Source organism: Zootermopsis nevadensis, unplaced genomic scaffold (genome assembly GCF_977971745.1).
Source record: "Zootermopsis nevadensis isolate Lab colony 2312 unplaced genomic scaffold, Znev_1.0 Znev_ptg000011l, whole genome shotgun sequence".
NCBI classification, from domain to species: Eukaryota; Metazoa; Arthropoda; class Insecta; order Blattodea; family Termopsidae; genus Zootermopsis; species Zootermopsis nevadensis.
The window spans coordinates 11,811,626-11,828,253 of record NW_028259143.1 but is presented as its reverse complement, the minus strand read 5'-3'; the positions used below and the strand labels follow the sequence as shown (position 1 = coordinate 11,828,253).

The 16,628-nt window shown below is 34.7% G+C and overlaps 1 protein-coding gene across 1 annotated transcript; it reads left to right on the top strand.

Moving 5' to 3' along the window:
- Positions 1 to 177: 177 nt before the first annotated feature.
- LOC147874058 (ankyrin repeat and LEM domain-containing protein 2 homolog) lies at positions 178 to 16,501 on the top strand. The gene is made up of 10 exons (XM_087347289.1): positions 178 to 449; positions 1,144 to 1,481; positions 3,266 to 3,577; positions 5,454 to 5,606; positions 6,500 to 6,720; positions 7,498 to 8,612; positions 9,595 to 9,765; positions 12,843 to 12,990; positions 13,436 to 13,567; positions 14,498 to 16,501. The coding sequence occupies exons 1-10, from the start codon at positions 401 to 403 to the stop codon at positions 14,685 to 14,687; spliced, it is 2,829 nt and encodes a 942-aa protein (XP_087203415.1). The 5' UTR covers positions 178 to 400; the 3' UTR covers positions 14,688 to 16,501.
- The last annotated feature ends 127 nt before the right edge of the window (positions 16,502 to 16,628 follow it).

Here is a 16,628-nt window from a genome sequence, read left to right as displayed (position 1 = left end):
TGTACTTAATCCTCCATTAGCATATGAATGCCCAAGTACTGAATCAATTGCACTCAAGCCGTGAGAACCTTAGATTTCATCAGGCATGATGTATATACTACCAAAGGAAATAGCATTTTACAGTCCGTGAAATGGTGTCTATCATCCCGAGGTTGGTAGGTCTCTGTGGTTGGTATTAGTAAATGCATCATAACGGAAAAACAGTTGAATTCGAGTTTTATAAAGCTTCTGCTTTGATTTAACGTCTTCCTACCTTGACTCCTTTGAAGTTCTTGTTTTAAGAAGGGTTTTATGAATGTTATGTGTAGAGTAGATTTTTATATTTAAACGCAACGTTTTATATGTGAAGGACGCGGCAATTTCGAAACAAAAATTTTGTAATCCTGATAATTTTGAAAAAATGTATTACGGTGTAAATATACCTAGAAACGCTGCCTTAGAGTCTGATGGTAAGTAGGTGCATTCGAAAGTTAGTTTTAAGATTTTGAATTGTAGACATAGTGTATTTACATTCCACGGATAATAATATACGTACAGAACTTATGAATTTTAAATACAACAACAACCCAGAAGACAGAAATCTTCATACTCACCGCTGTGAAACCTCAAATCTTGCAACAAAACCTTATTTACATATAGATATACCTAAAGCTTAAGAAGTGTCAACAGAGGTAAAATCATCTACAGAGTAGGAGTAGGTTAAGAGGTAATGCAGACTTGATTACTTTTATATCATGATTTAAACTCTTAATTGTATGTGGAAGATTATTGAATGACTTGATACCTGTATAATATACTCCTTTTTGGTATGTAGTGAGGTTAGGATTTGGCATTTGAAGGTCATATGTACATCTTATGTTTAGATTGTGTACATCTTTATTTATTTGAAATTTGTCCAAGTTTTTCACCATAAATGATAGTAAGGAGAGTATTTATTCACTTGCAAATGAAAGCGTAGAAAATTTTCTAACTAATTTTCTAGAAGAGCCTCTGCTTTTAATACCTGTCATTATTTTAATTATTTTCTTTTGGATGTAAAACAGTTAATTACTGTCTGTTGAATTTCCATACAGTATCCACTCATTTCCATTGACAGATTTATGCAGCATTTGTATATATAAACATTTTTGCTTTATTTTTCAGACACTCTGCATGTCTATAATGACAAATCAGAAGCACTGACAATTATGAAGAAATACAAGGAAGCGAGGTTAAAATCGTTTAAGACAAGACAGGAGGCTATGGAATTTGCAGTTCAAGCTCCTGAAATTGTAGTTCCCTTATCTGTATTAACAGAAAATTTAGAAACCAGCAGTCCTGTAATAGGCGAAAAACCAAGTCCTTTCAGAGGACCTAAATCGCAGGACTTGGTTTGGCTGAGGAAATTGATAGAATGTGGTGACGCTCACACATTCAGAACCACCATCTGGGATAATCCTCGCTACCTAGTGAGCAGTGGAGATACTCCAGCTATTCTTCAGGTATGCAGATTGCTTTCTTGTAAATAGTTTTGAAATGTATGTGTTAGTATTCTACATAGAATTCCTAACTTGGTCATCTCTGATTTTAATGCTCTTTTCATACACAAAAAATAAATCAGACTGCCCTACCAAAACATTCTGTGCAATAAAATGGTTTCACAACATTAAGAGTGAGCATCAGAAGCAGGGGATTTTGAAGTTAGGTGTTTCTTTTATTTTTATATGTGTAGTTGGGAGCCATCTATGAATGACTAAATGAAATCCAGGCTCTTGTATGGGTGATTATATACAGAAACCAAAGTTTGTTTAAAAAATTTTAAGTCCATGGGTTAAGAAAGGGTTATGAAAACTGGCATGAGTAATGTTTTTTCTTTTTCCTCTGTTATTTGTGTGTTCAAGATACAGGGTTGTTATTTTGTATTTGGATAATTATGTAAAAAACCAATTTAGCTTATGTATATATCACAGAGAACTGAAAACAAAAATTATCTGGTGTTGATATTTCTCCAAGGTTTCGTTAATACATTCAAAAGTATAGGTTAGAATTGCATAAGAAAATAAAGAGAAGAAAAACTTGATTATACTATTGCAAGATTAGAGCATTTGTCAAGAAATCACTGGTATATCTAGTCTAGCAATATGATGTTTCGGTCTTCTCAGCATGAACTGCTATAAAATTAATGAAACTTCACCTATTTCTGTAACAACCACGAGACCCAGCTATAATAATACATTTTTGCAACTGGTTTATCCAGACAATGAATGAAGATTCACTGACCCACAAGTATTGTTTTTTACTGACAAAGCCTGGTTTTACTTAATTGGACACATGAACACACAAAATAACTGATTCTGGTGCTCAAAATACCGTGGAGTCATTCATGATATTCTACTTCAACATCCAGAAGTTGGTGTTTGGTGTGGAATCAGTGTATGGTGAATAATTGTCTCTGTTTTTCTTTTATGGATAGTCTTCACTCAGGAAGCTATGTTAATTAGATTTTGAAAAGGATTTTCCTTAAGCTAACAGAAAAAAAGGAGGTGTATGGTTACTTTTAGCAGGATTCAGTAAAGGTGAACACAACCGATAACTCTGTGGCCACAATAACTGACATGTTTGGTGAAAAATGTATTAATGAAAGTTTATGACCAACTTGTTTCCCAGACCTCGCACTGTGTGATTTTTATTTATGGGGTAGCTTGAAAGACAAAGTGCATAAAATAAATCAAAGAAAATATTCAGGAAGCAATATTCAAGATTTTCCCAACAAGCAGCAGTGTGTGAACTGGAGTGTGCTTTGCTGTGCATTTTTATTAAAATAAAAGTCAGTGTTGTTCTTTGACATTTATCTTGAGATCCAAATGTAAAACAGAAAAACATCCATGTTCTTCTTTGATTTCAACTCTTATGGGGATTTACCATTTTTTCTGGGTACTTTCAACCTTAATTGCACCGGGAACTACACTAAGATCTGTCACAGTCTTTTATTTATATATTATTTATTTATTTTACGTTAGCTGTAATTTACTGTATAAACTTATAAATCATTATGCTTTGTTCTGCCTGACAATCATATTGGTAATATTTATATTATGGTAAAAGTGAATAATCTATTCATTATCAATAATGACCTGCAATTATAGAATATCGCTAGCAGAGAATTGTACATAATTGTCAGTTATTATTTATAAGTGATATTTAATCTCTATTACTGCACATTTACGTGACAAATGATGAAATTTAAATAATTTATTTACTGTTTCTTTGTCTTTTCCGGGTTTAGGAAGGCTCACGGTATAACGCAATGCATGTAGCAGCCAAGGCTTGTGACGCACAAATATGTGATCTAATTCTACAGACAGTGAGCAATGTTGCATTTATTCAGTTGCTGTATGGAGATGATGATGCTGCCAACTGTCAGGACCGAGCTCGTATCTTGTTGGATCTTTACCTGAATACTCCTGATAAGGCCCTCAATGAGACTCCGATACATTTTGCAGTTAAATTGGGAGCTGTTTCAGTTGTAGATGTATTGGTGTCTTATCCACAATGTGATAGACATGCGAGGAATAAATATGGACAAACACCAAGAGATGCAAGTAACATGTCTTTCTATTAACATATATACATCACAGTATTCTTCAGGAGTGAGTACTTGGTATAAAATATTTATGTTATTATTTGTGCTTCAACTAAGAAGAATGTGATTGGTTGGGAATGTAGTATGATGGGAGAATCAAGAAATATGTACAAAGTTTTGTTTGGGAAACCGTAAGACAAGAGGTCAAGGCATAGGTGGAAGTTGGTCAAAAGTATTATTTGAAAAAGTGATGGCGCATCAAATTTCATGAAATGAGGGAATTTTTTGACTATTTGAATGACAGTAATTTTTAATGGAAAGTCCTCTACCTTGGAGTTAGTTGGTCCAAAATATTTTTCAGTTTGTTAAAAAAGTGATAGTATAACCCAGAAATTTAGTTCACACCCAGTGTTATTGATTTTCATAAAAAAATAAATTGAGTATATCACAAAGTATTTAGCACATTGACATTTTAAAATATTGTTTGTAAGAATTTGTGAAGGCGTTTCATTTAGAGTTTTACCAAGGATAATGAAATTATAAATACTGTACAGTACAGTGAAACCTCTATCCATCGTTCCCGGAACTATCGTTTTCCCGGATGCATCGTCCGTTTTGTTCGGTCCCGAATACATCCCATATAAAATAATGTTACATTTTCCCGCTTCTATCGTTCCTCGAACTATCGTTTTATCGCATCGATCGTTCAAAAATCTTAGTCCCGGCCCACAATTTTCCCGCAATGATCGTTTCTGAGAAATTAAAATGCTGGGTTTTGAGATAAATTAATACCGAAAGACGCACAATGTTTTTGGAATACGCAGTAGCGGTAACCTGTTATGTCGCCCAACCAGCACATTCTTTTGGAATGAGGGTCAGCGGTGCAGGGGTGATATTGGAGTGAATGGCGGTGCTCATTGTCAGAAATTTTACGATTTTAATTAGGGTGCACTCATATTTCGTTCCAGCGATGCCAGATGGCATGTGCAGTGTGAATTTCTTCACAAATGCTTTTATTACAAGTACAAAGGAAAGGCTGGCGGCACTTTTCATTCTTCTGGTTCATCTCGTTTCCAGCGGTTCAGGGTCTTCTACAGCTACGTTTCGTTGAGTTCGGCAGTAATAGTATTTCCATTCTTCCTGTTATTGTCCGCAAAGGGGGTTGGAGTGGTGAGGAAGAGGGAGACGACGAATGCGAGCCCGAAGCTTTGCCGAGTTTTGCCGAAGCACACGCTGCATTGGCGAAAGTGAAGTCGTTCTTTTATGCGCTTAATATTAGTGAACGTGACGAGGAAAACACTTTGAACGTGGAAAGTGCTCTGTTTGGTCTAAAACGTAAAGTTTCGACAAACCAGTTGTCCATTAAAGACTTTTTTGGTAAAAAGAAGTAACTTTGAAAGAGAAACATTGTTTTTTTTAAATTTTTAATGCTTTCCCGCATCTATCGTTTTCCCGCATTCATCGTTTTTATTTCCCACCCCCGCCGAAAACGATGCATCGAGGTTTCACTGTATATGATTCCATTTTGAAGTTTAGAAAGTTTATATAATTGAATGTGATGTGACGATAATTATGAATTGTGAATAGATAAGAATCTGGGAATATACAGTCATGGCTTATGTCAGTTCCATGAAATTGCCTGGAGAGACTCACAAACAGAAAAATGACAATCCGGATAGTGATTAGACTGGTCAAGATTCAAACTAGCTAACCTCCCTAATACAAATGTGGAGTGCTGCCAGAGGACCAGTCTGCTTGCTGAGATGTAGCATTTTACATAGCTGAAACAATTAAAATAGTGTGGCTACTTCCTGTAACCCGTTATATGTACATAACGTTATTTCTATCTTACTTACCATACTCATGATTTCTCCTTCTTCTTTTTTTCCAGGTTATCTGCAGTCGTGTTTCCTCTCCAGATGAAAGTCTAAGGCAAAAACTGTCAAATTTACTGGATGGCATGTTTTATGTTCCTGTACTTAGATCAGAGGATAATTCTGTACAGCCTACTGTTGGTGATCCATTCTCTCCTGCTTGCCCTCTGGTTGGTAATAAATTGTTTTTACACATGTATGCACTATGCAGGGTCCTGTTGAGAAATTTAAATTAGTCAGAGAATTCTCTCATATAAGAGCACGTAGTTGACAAGGTGTCAATTGCAAAGTGAAGCTGAGACAATTCAGGGTGTTCACAGGATGTCTGGAGATTCATTTCTAGCGGGAATGTTGACAGTTACTTCTGTTACCATGTTTAGACCCCACACACTGCTTATTTGATGGATGCTAGGAGGTTTATATGTTCTGTCTCATGTATTGTGTGTGTACTTCATATGTAACCAAAACTATCAAATATAACAGTTTGTAAAATCTTTTACTTAACGTGAAATGTTTTGTCACAATTTTTTTTTCTGTCATCATATTGCCTCGCACCGAAGAGTACAGATTAAATGTGTTCCTCTCAAAACACCTTGATTAAAGCTTTTTTGAATTTTTTTGTAGATGTTCTGTTTTTATGTGCTTAATAGCTGTTTTCCATTATTTAATTGTATCTTGACTTTATTATATTTTGAATGCCTTCTGAATTTATTTCTTGTTATTTTTATTTGTCTTTGTGTTTCAGTTTTCAGTTCTATAGGAAATAATCTAGGGACTGTGTCCTTTTAGGTAGGGTGATCACCATACACCACCTACTGTTATCCCCTTGGTCCATTCTTGATCAAGGAGACTGGGCTCCATGAGCTGACAGTGCATATATATCTATACTACACCCACCCAATCACCAATCAAATCAACCTGTCAGTCTCTGGTGTTGGAGGCAGACACAGTCTGTGAAATGCAGAAAATTAACTTCATACAAACATGGCTCATCATCAGAGGAGACGTCATTCTATTAATTTACTGTTTGTTCTAAAATGTTTCTAAAATGTTTATTCATCAGGTATTAAAAGCTGATCCACTTAATGGAAGAATGGAAATCCGGGCTTATGCAGGACCAATGAATCATGAGAAAGCAATCGTGTTTCGGAAGAAGTGGAAGACTCCTCCTCGGATGCCTCGGACTCCAAACCAGAATGCCTGCAGACAGGCATATACAGGAAGTCTGAGTTGTCATGCATTTAGACTGCTGGATGTTGAGAAAGGATTAGAAAGAGTTGGCAGGTGCGAGATACGGACGACTTCAAGCTTATGTTTCTTTCACTTTGCTGTAGTGAGACACTGTTTGCCCAAATCTAAGTGGTTCTTGAAGTCAGAGTTTCAAATATAGAAATTATTTTACTCAACAAACAGTTATATTCTTATGTATTATAAGATAACATGCACTATGACCTGAGAAAGGGCAAGAGTATTTGGTGCCCCTTATGAACCTTTAGCCTTGCACGTCCCAGTTAACCTCTAAAACCGAATATTGTGCATATGTAATTTCAAATGAAGTTTAGGTTATGAAGCAAAATGATACGTTACTGTTACTGAATGTATACATTTTAAAATTTAGAACCTCACGAGACAGGAAAATGCTGACTCCACTACTCACACATCAGCAAATCATAAGTAATATCAAGCATTGTTGATGGTAAATTACAAAGCCATTTATTCTTTCCTTCCATTTTATCTTTCTGTATTTAGATGCGTGTTTTATTCTACTTTATGCTGTTTCTGCGCCTCTTATCATTCATTCAGTTTTGTTGACAGTGTTCCTCAGTTTTTCCATATAAAAATAATTGGATGCAAGAAAATGTTTTTACTATTTTCACATGAAATAATATTAGTATATTTGTTTTGGTAGTAGAATGGTGTCCTGCTCAAACAGTTTCAGTTAGTAGCTTGATGTTATTGGCCAAAGAAAATGTTGACCATGAAGCATAATGCAAAGGAGGAAAATATCTGCTTTACTTTGCCCGAAAGTATAATATATTTTGTGCCTGTGATTTCTTACAGGGACCTGGCTGAGGAATTCAGGGTTGGTTGGAATGAATATTGGCCATTTCTTGATACATTTACAAATTTGGCCTCTGAGGATGGGCTTCAGAAACTTGAGGCTTATCTGAAGAACAGATTTCAGGAGGCTGCACAGAAACCATATTCAACCAAGGAGTGTTATGATAGTTCAGAATGTGTAGTGAATGGTTGTGTATCATCTTTAACAGAGTATAGTGAAAATCAGTCAGTTGATGATGAGATTAGTCCAGTGTCAAATCTGTGCCTTGCTTTTAAAGCGTGCAGTCTGTCTGACACCAGTCCAGTTAAACCACTAGTAGAGAATGCGTTTAAGACCAAATCAAATGTGTACAGTCATCGAAAAGTGGATGCAAATGCTGGCATGGAAGATGAAACTCTGTTGAATCCAGGTCTTAGCTTATTCTTATGTGTAGAAAAATCTTGTTGTGTGTTCGCTAAACGAATGTTTGATGGACTCGCGTTTGTTGGTCGTAGTGTACGGGTTAGTGATTCAGTGCCTGACATGCTTCATCCAGAAATTAGCCATCTCCAAGATCTTGTCAGCAGTTTTAAAGATGACGCCAGATTCTCATCTGTCGATTTTAATCTCGTTCACTCTCGAATCGCCATAATCGTAGCAGCAAAGCTTATTGAGCTTACTAGTGATGAACTGGAATTTGTCGTGGCTGGTCTTCAATCTACAGTTTCCCCATTGTCATGTTCTTATTCAGATGAAGAGGATGATGTGAGCATATGTTACCGTGATGCACATGCATATGATGAACACCAAAGAAAAACCAATTGTGAACGTAATCAGGTAAAATGTATTGCCGAGTATATTCTTTGCGCCTTAGAAATACAAGAAAATGATAAAGACACAGACAAAACCAGTGGTGCTAAGAAAGATATCCATGTCCGAACAGAAGAAGAATGTATGAGGATTTGGTCTGATGGTTCACAGTGCTTATGCTTCAGACAAAATCATAATTTTATGAGAAATGCTAGGAAAGGTTGGTCCTTCAAGAGAAATCATGTGCGGTTTACATCTGACAAAGCTAACACACAATCTTCATCAGATGGAATTACAAGACGACTTACATTTGTAGAAGATAATGGTGAGTTTTTGACACATGCATATTTGTTACGTTGTTTGCATAAAATAAATGTCATGGTGTGTTGGTCTGTAGAATTTAATTTTATTTATTATTTGTAGAAATTATATTAGTTTATGTAAGGTACCTTTATTCCACCTTAAAAATGTAGTGATACTCGGGGATTAACAAAGCACTGAAAATAAATATATATCCATCACCATTTCAGTTCCATCTAGTGATAATTCTTCATTATTTGAACCTCTGAACTAAAGTAAGTAAATGCTGAATGTGACTAAAAATTGTTTATGTATGTATTTATTTATTTGTGGTTTATTTAATGATAGTGTCAGTAGTTCAGATTACTTAGCATCAAGAGATGAGATGAGTAATGAATAATGAATTTGAAAGGATATGGAAGAAGGTGGACATGGTCTGATCCCAGAATTTGCAGGGAAGACCTGAGTAAAACCATGAAAAACCTTAGGATAACTAGTCTCCAGGCTAAGATTTAAATCATATGCCCCAAATATGAAGCAGGAGAATTACAGATTTTTTGTTGGAATCAGTTCGTGTGATGTAGGTTGAAGTCTTTGACACTCCCAAATGTAACTGAGCGACCTTTGTAACAAATCAAATTTTTATCCATTCACGCCTATACTCGTTGCATATACTGGTCTCTTTCTTGAAAACATAAGTCCTCCAAGTGTTAGGGTTTCCAGTGAGTGGAGTCTGTAGAATCAATTTGTTCTTGAAAAATCATACAAGTTTAGAATGTCTAAAAAGAGATTTTTAGCAGTACCAATATTTTACTTCAGTAGATGGTGCTGTGAATGCTGTAAATACCATTGCATTCTATTCTTCTTCTGTGACACTCAGGGGATTTTAGACAATATAGTTACTGTTACAATTGATCTCCTTCCTCATATTCATTATTGTTGATCCTATTAGCATATTTTACATTATAATAAATAATGAAGCTAATTAATTATGTACTTTCCACTAGATTCTGACCAGCAGTGTGATAGTACAAGAATTAGTGAGATGGAAGGTTCCATTGATGAAACACACTGTAATCTGAAAGTGAGCAGCTTTAAAAAGAGACAGACATATAATTCAGAAACTAATAAGTTACATAAAATGACGTACGTATCATCAGGTGGTGAGTTTTCAGAAGGTAAGATTTCTGATCCGTGTTTTTATGTACATGTCTTTTTAAAATGGAAATTTATGCTAATATAAGTGCTGGAGACTGAATATTGTATATTGCAGCGTTACTCAACCTGTGGTACACGTACCACTGGTGGTATGCGAACTAAGTAAGAAAAGCAGAAGATAATATTAACATAAATAAGATTTCCCTGAACGAATTTGGTTATGGTACATTTAGTGTGTTAAATTAGAACTAGTGGTATGCTAGCGAAAAAGGGTAAGAACCCTGGTTTAGTGGAATACAGGGCTAGTCTAAGTGATGTTCACAATATGAAAGAAATAATACGTTCAATGAAATTCAGATGCACAAAATTGGTACCAATGGAAAGAGAAACTCTCCAAGTTTTGTTTCAGTACATCACAGGTGTTCAATGCGAGCCCCCTTGGTAACTCGGCACACATCCAACCTGTAGTCGAGTTCCTCCCAGACACGTTGCAGCATATCATGATCGATTGCTGTAATGGCTTCTGGCAAGGTCTGTGGTGAGGGTGGCACGAAGAATATCTTTGATGAACTCCTACAGAAAAAAATCGCAGGGCGTCAGGTCCGGTGAATGTGGAAATCCAGGACACAAAAGGCTCCTCTGCCTTCGTTGGAAGTAATTTTCTGTCATATCGCCCCTGGCGGCGAAAAGTGTTACTATGCGGCCGCGAAGTATACCAACATAAACTTGGAGAGTTTCTCTTTCCATCGGTACCAATTTTGTGCATCTGAATTTCATTAAACGTGAGTAACATGTGTTTCAAATCGGGAACATCATTTAGACTAGCCCTGTATAAAGACCTGAAGGGACTAGTTGTAATTTACAGAATGTAGGGGTACTGACAAACACGTAAAATCGATCCCCTAAATTTGGGAGGGAATTAATAATAGAAATCATGCACAGATCAGAAAGATGTTCCATTAATTTTTGGTTTCCTCTAAAGCATGAGGCTTTAATTATAGAGAAGATTCATTTCTGTATTTAAATAATGGAAATGTTATAAATACAGTGCTGTGTTCTATGTTTTAAATTTTATACATTGCAGCCGTGTTACAGATAAGGATTTGAACACATGGACAACCAGGAAAATTATCTCCATCTACAAAATTTATGACCAGAAAATTCTGAAATTTATTTGGAATTATAGTAGTGCAGTATCCTGAAAATAAAGAATATGTTTCATTTGGCACTGTTGAGTGATAACAAGAAATATTGCAAATATTTAATATAATAATTTAATAAAATTTGCCATGTTTGTTGATGTAATATGAAAGTCAGTTTACACCTGTTCCTGTCCATACAATTTCAGATATATGTGGTGTCAATATTCTCAGAAAATATGTGGTCCCCATTTTATAATAGTACAGAGAAACTAAGTGTCATTATTTTTCTCCCTGTCTATGCCCATGTGATGTAAAGCATGGATTGTCAACCTTTGAAGACCCTGGAACTACATTTATCCTTTCTTATTGACTTAGGGGCTACATATTGTAACTGACAACAATTTTAACTTTCATGTTAGTTTATTGAAAATTATACTAACACCAACAGTTCCACATATTAAATAATTGTATTTATAAATTTGTTGATGTTGGTTTTATTAATCACTTAAAATAGTGATATTTTATTTTCATATGGCAGTGAGTATGAAGATGCCTGTCTTCTGGGTTGTTGCACTGTGTATAGTCTGGTAGAAGTTTACAGGCATTTCAGAAGTATTTGCTACCTCCATCATCGCACCTCTGAAATGTTAGTAAACTTCAACCAGACTACATGGAGCAACAACCCAGAAGACAGGAATCTTCACACAGGAAAAATTAATTTATTATGGTACATTATTAAAAAATGTGGGCAGGGCACAGATACCAGTTTGGGAAAACGTGTTGTAGATCATCCAGAGTTAAGAGAATAGATTAAGGGGTATGGTGCTGAAGCAAGAAAGGGCTCCTCCTCTGTGGATTTGGCAGGGGAGGAATAAGGAAGGCAGTGTGCTACATAATTGAATACTGTAACTGGATACAGTTCGAAGCGCAAAGGAAGTTCCTTGAAGATGTTAAACTAATGTGTGTTTTTCGACAGTTTCGTTCATCTGTAAATTTAAAACACCCATGTTTCAGAAGCTAGCTCTGCTTCCATCATTAGGTGAAACTGTTAGGTTGTATATATCAAATCTAAAACTTCTTGACGATGGATAATATCCAAGGAAATTTTTATTCAATTGTTAGGTTGTATAGTTTTATAATTTTTTTCTAATTTATAGATGAAAGATAATGTACACTGTTGTGTCAGTTTAATGATGCTTCTTCATCAAAAACCTTTAGACTTCTCTTGAATGTATTTCCATGTATTTATGATGATGTGCATGATCTTGTGTATTTGGTAGCCTACATTTTTCATGATGTATCATGCTCATAGCGCCTCATACTTCAGAGGCCTGGGTTCACTTCCAGGGCATTGTCGCAAAGTAACAGTGAGACATGTTTTTCTCTTAGTTCTTTGGTTTACTCTGGCAATTACCTCTGACCCAGGACTTTACTGGACTCAGAAGTGAAGACATTACACTTTTAACTGGTCAGAATATTTATTTATTATGTAGGATTGGCTGATGAATGTATTTCTATTACTAGTTTGCAAATTTGAAGTTACTTGTAAGATTTGAGGTTTTCACAGCAGTGAGTATGAATCTTTCTGCCGTGTGGGTTGTTCTGTTGTGTAGTCTGGTCGATGGATACCAACATTTCAGAGGTCATACTGCCTCCATCATCAGGGGATGACGGAGGCAGTATGACCTCTGAAACGTTGGTTAACATCGACCAGACTACACAGCGCAACAAGCCAGAAGACATAAATCTTCTTGAAGTAACTTATTTGCACACCAACATATTCATTCATGTGTAATTTCAAATGCTATGTGTTGATAAATTCTGTTTTAATATTAGTTCTTTGTGTGAATTTGGAAGATGATTATAGACCATAGACCATATAATTTTATGAAATGTATAGATGGTAGCCTCTTACAGATCATGTCTTATGCATGTGAGTTTTCTTTGTATTCCAGATGATGATGATGATGAATATTTCACACCACCATCAACACCTGAAAAACTCAGCAGAAATGAAGTACATTCATACTGCGATGATGATGATGATGGCGATGACGCTGAAATGTTAACACCAGTCGAATGGCCAAATGTTTTTATACAAGGGTAAATACTGAATGTCACATAAAGCAAAGAGTAGAATAATTTGTCTACCCACTACTGCTGCTACATTTATTTAATCAAAATGTTGGGGAAAGTTTTTTTGCCAGCTGCATAGAATTCATATTTGCCTGGTCAGCAGTTTGTCATTCATGAAATCTTTATCTGACAGTGAAGTACCCAAACACACTAATTGTTACCTAATTTTTGTAGACAGTAAAATTTTAATCACTTAAAGTGGTAATGATTGCTAGAAGCTGTATTTTGTTGTTTCCTCATCTTGTAATTTTCAAACGCCTGTGCTGCCATGTAGTCTTATATGTGGTTAGCAACATTTAGATCTAATGATGAAAAATCTGTAACCACCTTAAAGAGTGCCCAGAATCACAACCCAGAATACTAAGTATATGAGCACAAAATAGTCTTATTGAAATATAATTTTTTTTTCTAGTGACTCACCTACCAAGTTGGATGCCACTGTAATGCAGGCATTGGATGGATTAAATATAGACCCTATAGAATATCCTAACATTTATAGATGGCGACATTTGGTTTTGCTGTACTCTGAAAGTGTGAGAGCCATGTAAGTAATGTGTCTAATGTAAATAGATTTAGTCAGTAATAAATCAAAATTACATTTACGATAATTCCAACTTTTATGGTTCCCAGAAAATTTTTACATTCAATTTTTGTATGTACTGCATTTTCCATGGACAATCCATAGTACTCTATGTTGCATGAAGTGTACAAGTTTAATTTGATTTGTTGTCCATTGTTTGTATTTGTATTATCTTTGTACACAATATTAATTAAATTAAAAAAGAATTATGAACACGTTCCTAGCCATCCATAGTATTTCATCTGTTTTCACTTTCAAACTAAATAGTAAATATCTTGTTTGGAATGTTCATGTGGAAATGGATTGTTAAATTGTGTAATTATGGTTACAAGATAATGGTTTTAGCTTTAATAATATTTCTGTTATGTTCCACTTTGAAGTTTGTGATTGTTAAATTGATTTAAGATTTTTCATGTATTTCAATAAACACAGAAAGTTTTGTAAAACTCCTTTTTGTCAGAGTAGAGTTTCTAATATGTGCATATGGATAATAAGAAGAAGACATGTATAAAGTGAAGCTTTCATGATAGACTCTCAGGTTACAAGCCATGTCAGATGGCTGAATGGTGAATGAACCATATTTTCTGCCAACATTGTGAGAGAAATCTCTGTTCTCATCCTCAGGGCTCAGATTTGTTACGCAGCAGCCTTGAGGATGAGAGCAGGGGTTGTTTTCGAAACGTTGGCAGAAGATATGGTCTATTCACCATTCAGCCACCTGACGCGGCTTGTAACCCGAGTCTTTCATCAACAAGAAGACATGTTTTTCAAATTTTAAACTAAATGTCTATGGAAAATAAAGTTGAATTACAAAGAAGTGGAAATGGTGGACAGAATTTGTCAATGGACATTAAGAAGGTAAAACATTTTAATTATATGTCTTGTAACTTTCAGATGGTCCAGTCCTCTTCCTTCGAGGCCTAAAGAAAGAACTAGAATGCTTCAGACACCTGTCGCAGATTCTTCACAATACCAAAAAGGTATGCAGTCTTCCACTCCTCCACAGGCATGGCACAAAATTACAGGATCATATTCACCATTGAGTCATGAGCGGTTGGAAAGAAAAATACTTATGAAATTCTAATAGCCTATATTTTATAATTAGAAATATGTTTATCTATATCTAGATGTAGTAAATTCTGATGTTTGTACTTATAAAGAATGGGATTGTTAAATTTGTATTATCAGATATTAGAACATTTTAATGCAATGGATAGTTTATTATGTAGGAAGCACATATGGGATATTTTCACATGATGTTAAAATTTTATGCAGGTAAGGAATAAAAGATTCTTAAAAGAATAAGAAGAAGAATTGATCAGTAAAGGAAGTCAGCAATAAGAGTATTTCTTTAAAAAAAAAATTCTCAAATAGAGATAATTCCATATGTTCACAAATTAAACTTTAGGCTTCTTGGACGTAGGACCCAGTGATTCATTCACCTTTTTTGTCTCAGTTTACTGTATGATTTTTCTTGTAATTATATTATTATCAATAATGACCTGCAATTATAGAATATCGCTAGCAGAGAATTGTACATAATTGTCAGTTATTATTCATAAGTGATATTTAATCACTATTACTGCACATTTACATGACAAAAGATCAAGTTTAAATAATTTATTTACTCACTTACGTGCATATAAACCTGTTTTTCTCTACACTTTGCATAAAGTGTTTAGAGATGTCAGTGATAATGAAATTATAAATACTGTACAGTATATGATTCCATTTTAAAGTTTAGAAATTTTATATAATTAGGCATAGGTGGAAGTTGGTCAAAAGTATTATATGAAAAAGTGATGGCCCATGAAATGAGGGAATTTTTTGACTATTTGAATGACTCCAGGGTATTTTGAGCACCAGAATCAGTTATTTTGTGTGTTCATATGTCCAATTAAGTAAAACCAGGCTTTGTCAGTAAAGAACAATACTTGTGGGTCAGTGAATCTTCATTCATTGTCTGGATAAACCAGTTGCAAAAATGTATTATTATAGCTGGGTCTCGTGGTTGTTACAGAAAAAGGTGAAGTTTCATTAATTTTATAGCAGTTCTTGCCAAGAAGACTGAAACATCTTATTGCTAGACTAGATAGAATGCTAAATTTTATTAGGTATATTACGTCTTGTTTTTTTCTACTTTAGATAGCTTATTGGTTTTGTACAATAGTCTTGTTTGGTCTAAATTGGAGTATGGATCTGTTACTTGGAATTCTATTACTTCCACTGATTCTACCAAAGTTGAAAGAATTCAAAGGAAATTTGCTGCTTTATGTCACGCCAGATTTTTTAATGGCCTAAGTGACTATAATTATGAAGACGTTTCAGTTAGGATAAATTTTCTTTGACTGCACCTGCGGAGGAGCCATCTTGATGCTCTCTTTCTCATTAATATATTTAAAGGTAAAATTTGCTGCCCATCCGTTTTGGATTCAGTTTCTTTGTGCGTACCCTCCAGATCCATTAGAAACTACTTCTCGTTTCTTTGTTTATCGTAGTCTTAAAGCTAGTTCCTTGTTTAGGTGTGCTTCTGCTGCGAATGCAGTCTGTCAGTGCATCAACATTTTTAACAAGGAGAATATTTTTCTTAGGCATTTTATTTAGCCAGTTTCCTTTTCTTTTTCTTTTTTTACTAAAGTTTCATTTTGTATGTATTATTTATATTTAACTGTTTTTAATTTAATTATTATATACCTAGGCATATTATTCAGCTCATTTGCTTGTTGATTATTTTGTAACAAATTAATGAATTGATATATTATCATTATTATATTGTACATCTATATATTTAGTTTATTGTTTGTTTGTTTTTGTATTGTTATGTTTATTGTTAGTGCTTGGCTGTTATTGACCTCTTTTGGATGTTGCCAAGCACTGTAATAAATGAAATGAATTGAATTATTATTATTATTATTATTTACCAAGAAACCCATACAGCATTAAAACCAAAGACCAACAATGCTGCTACCTGCTGTGAGAACCTCATATATGCAATTAATTCACTCCTTCACACTTTTATAAGCTC

What these genes read in the sequence shown, in the direction of transcription:
- LOC147874058 (XM_087347289.1), top strand. Translation starts at nt 401, where the DNA reads ATGTATTACGGTGTAAATATACCTAGAAACGCTGCCTTAGAGTCTGAT. An exon ending in ATACTCCAGCTATTCTTCAG is followed by an intron (nt 1,482 to 3,265) that starts GTATGCAGATTG and finishes TTCCGGGTTTAG; the next exon opens with GAAGGCTCACGGTATAACGC. An exon ending in AGGTGGTGAGTTTTCAGAAG is followed by an intron (nt 9,766 to 12,842) that starts GTAAGATTTCTG and finishes TTTGTATTCCAG; the next exon opens with ATGATGATGATGATGAATAT.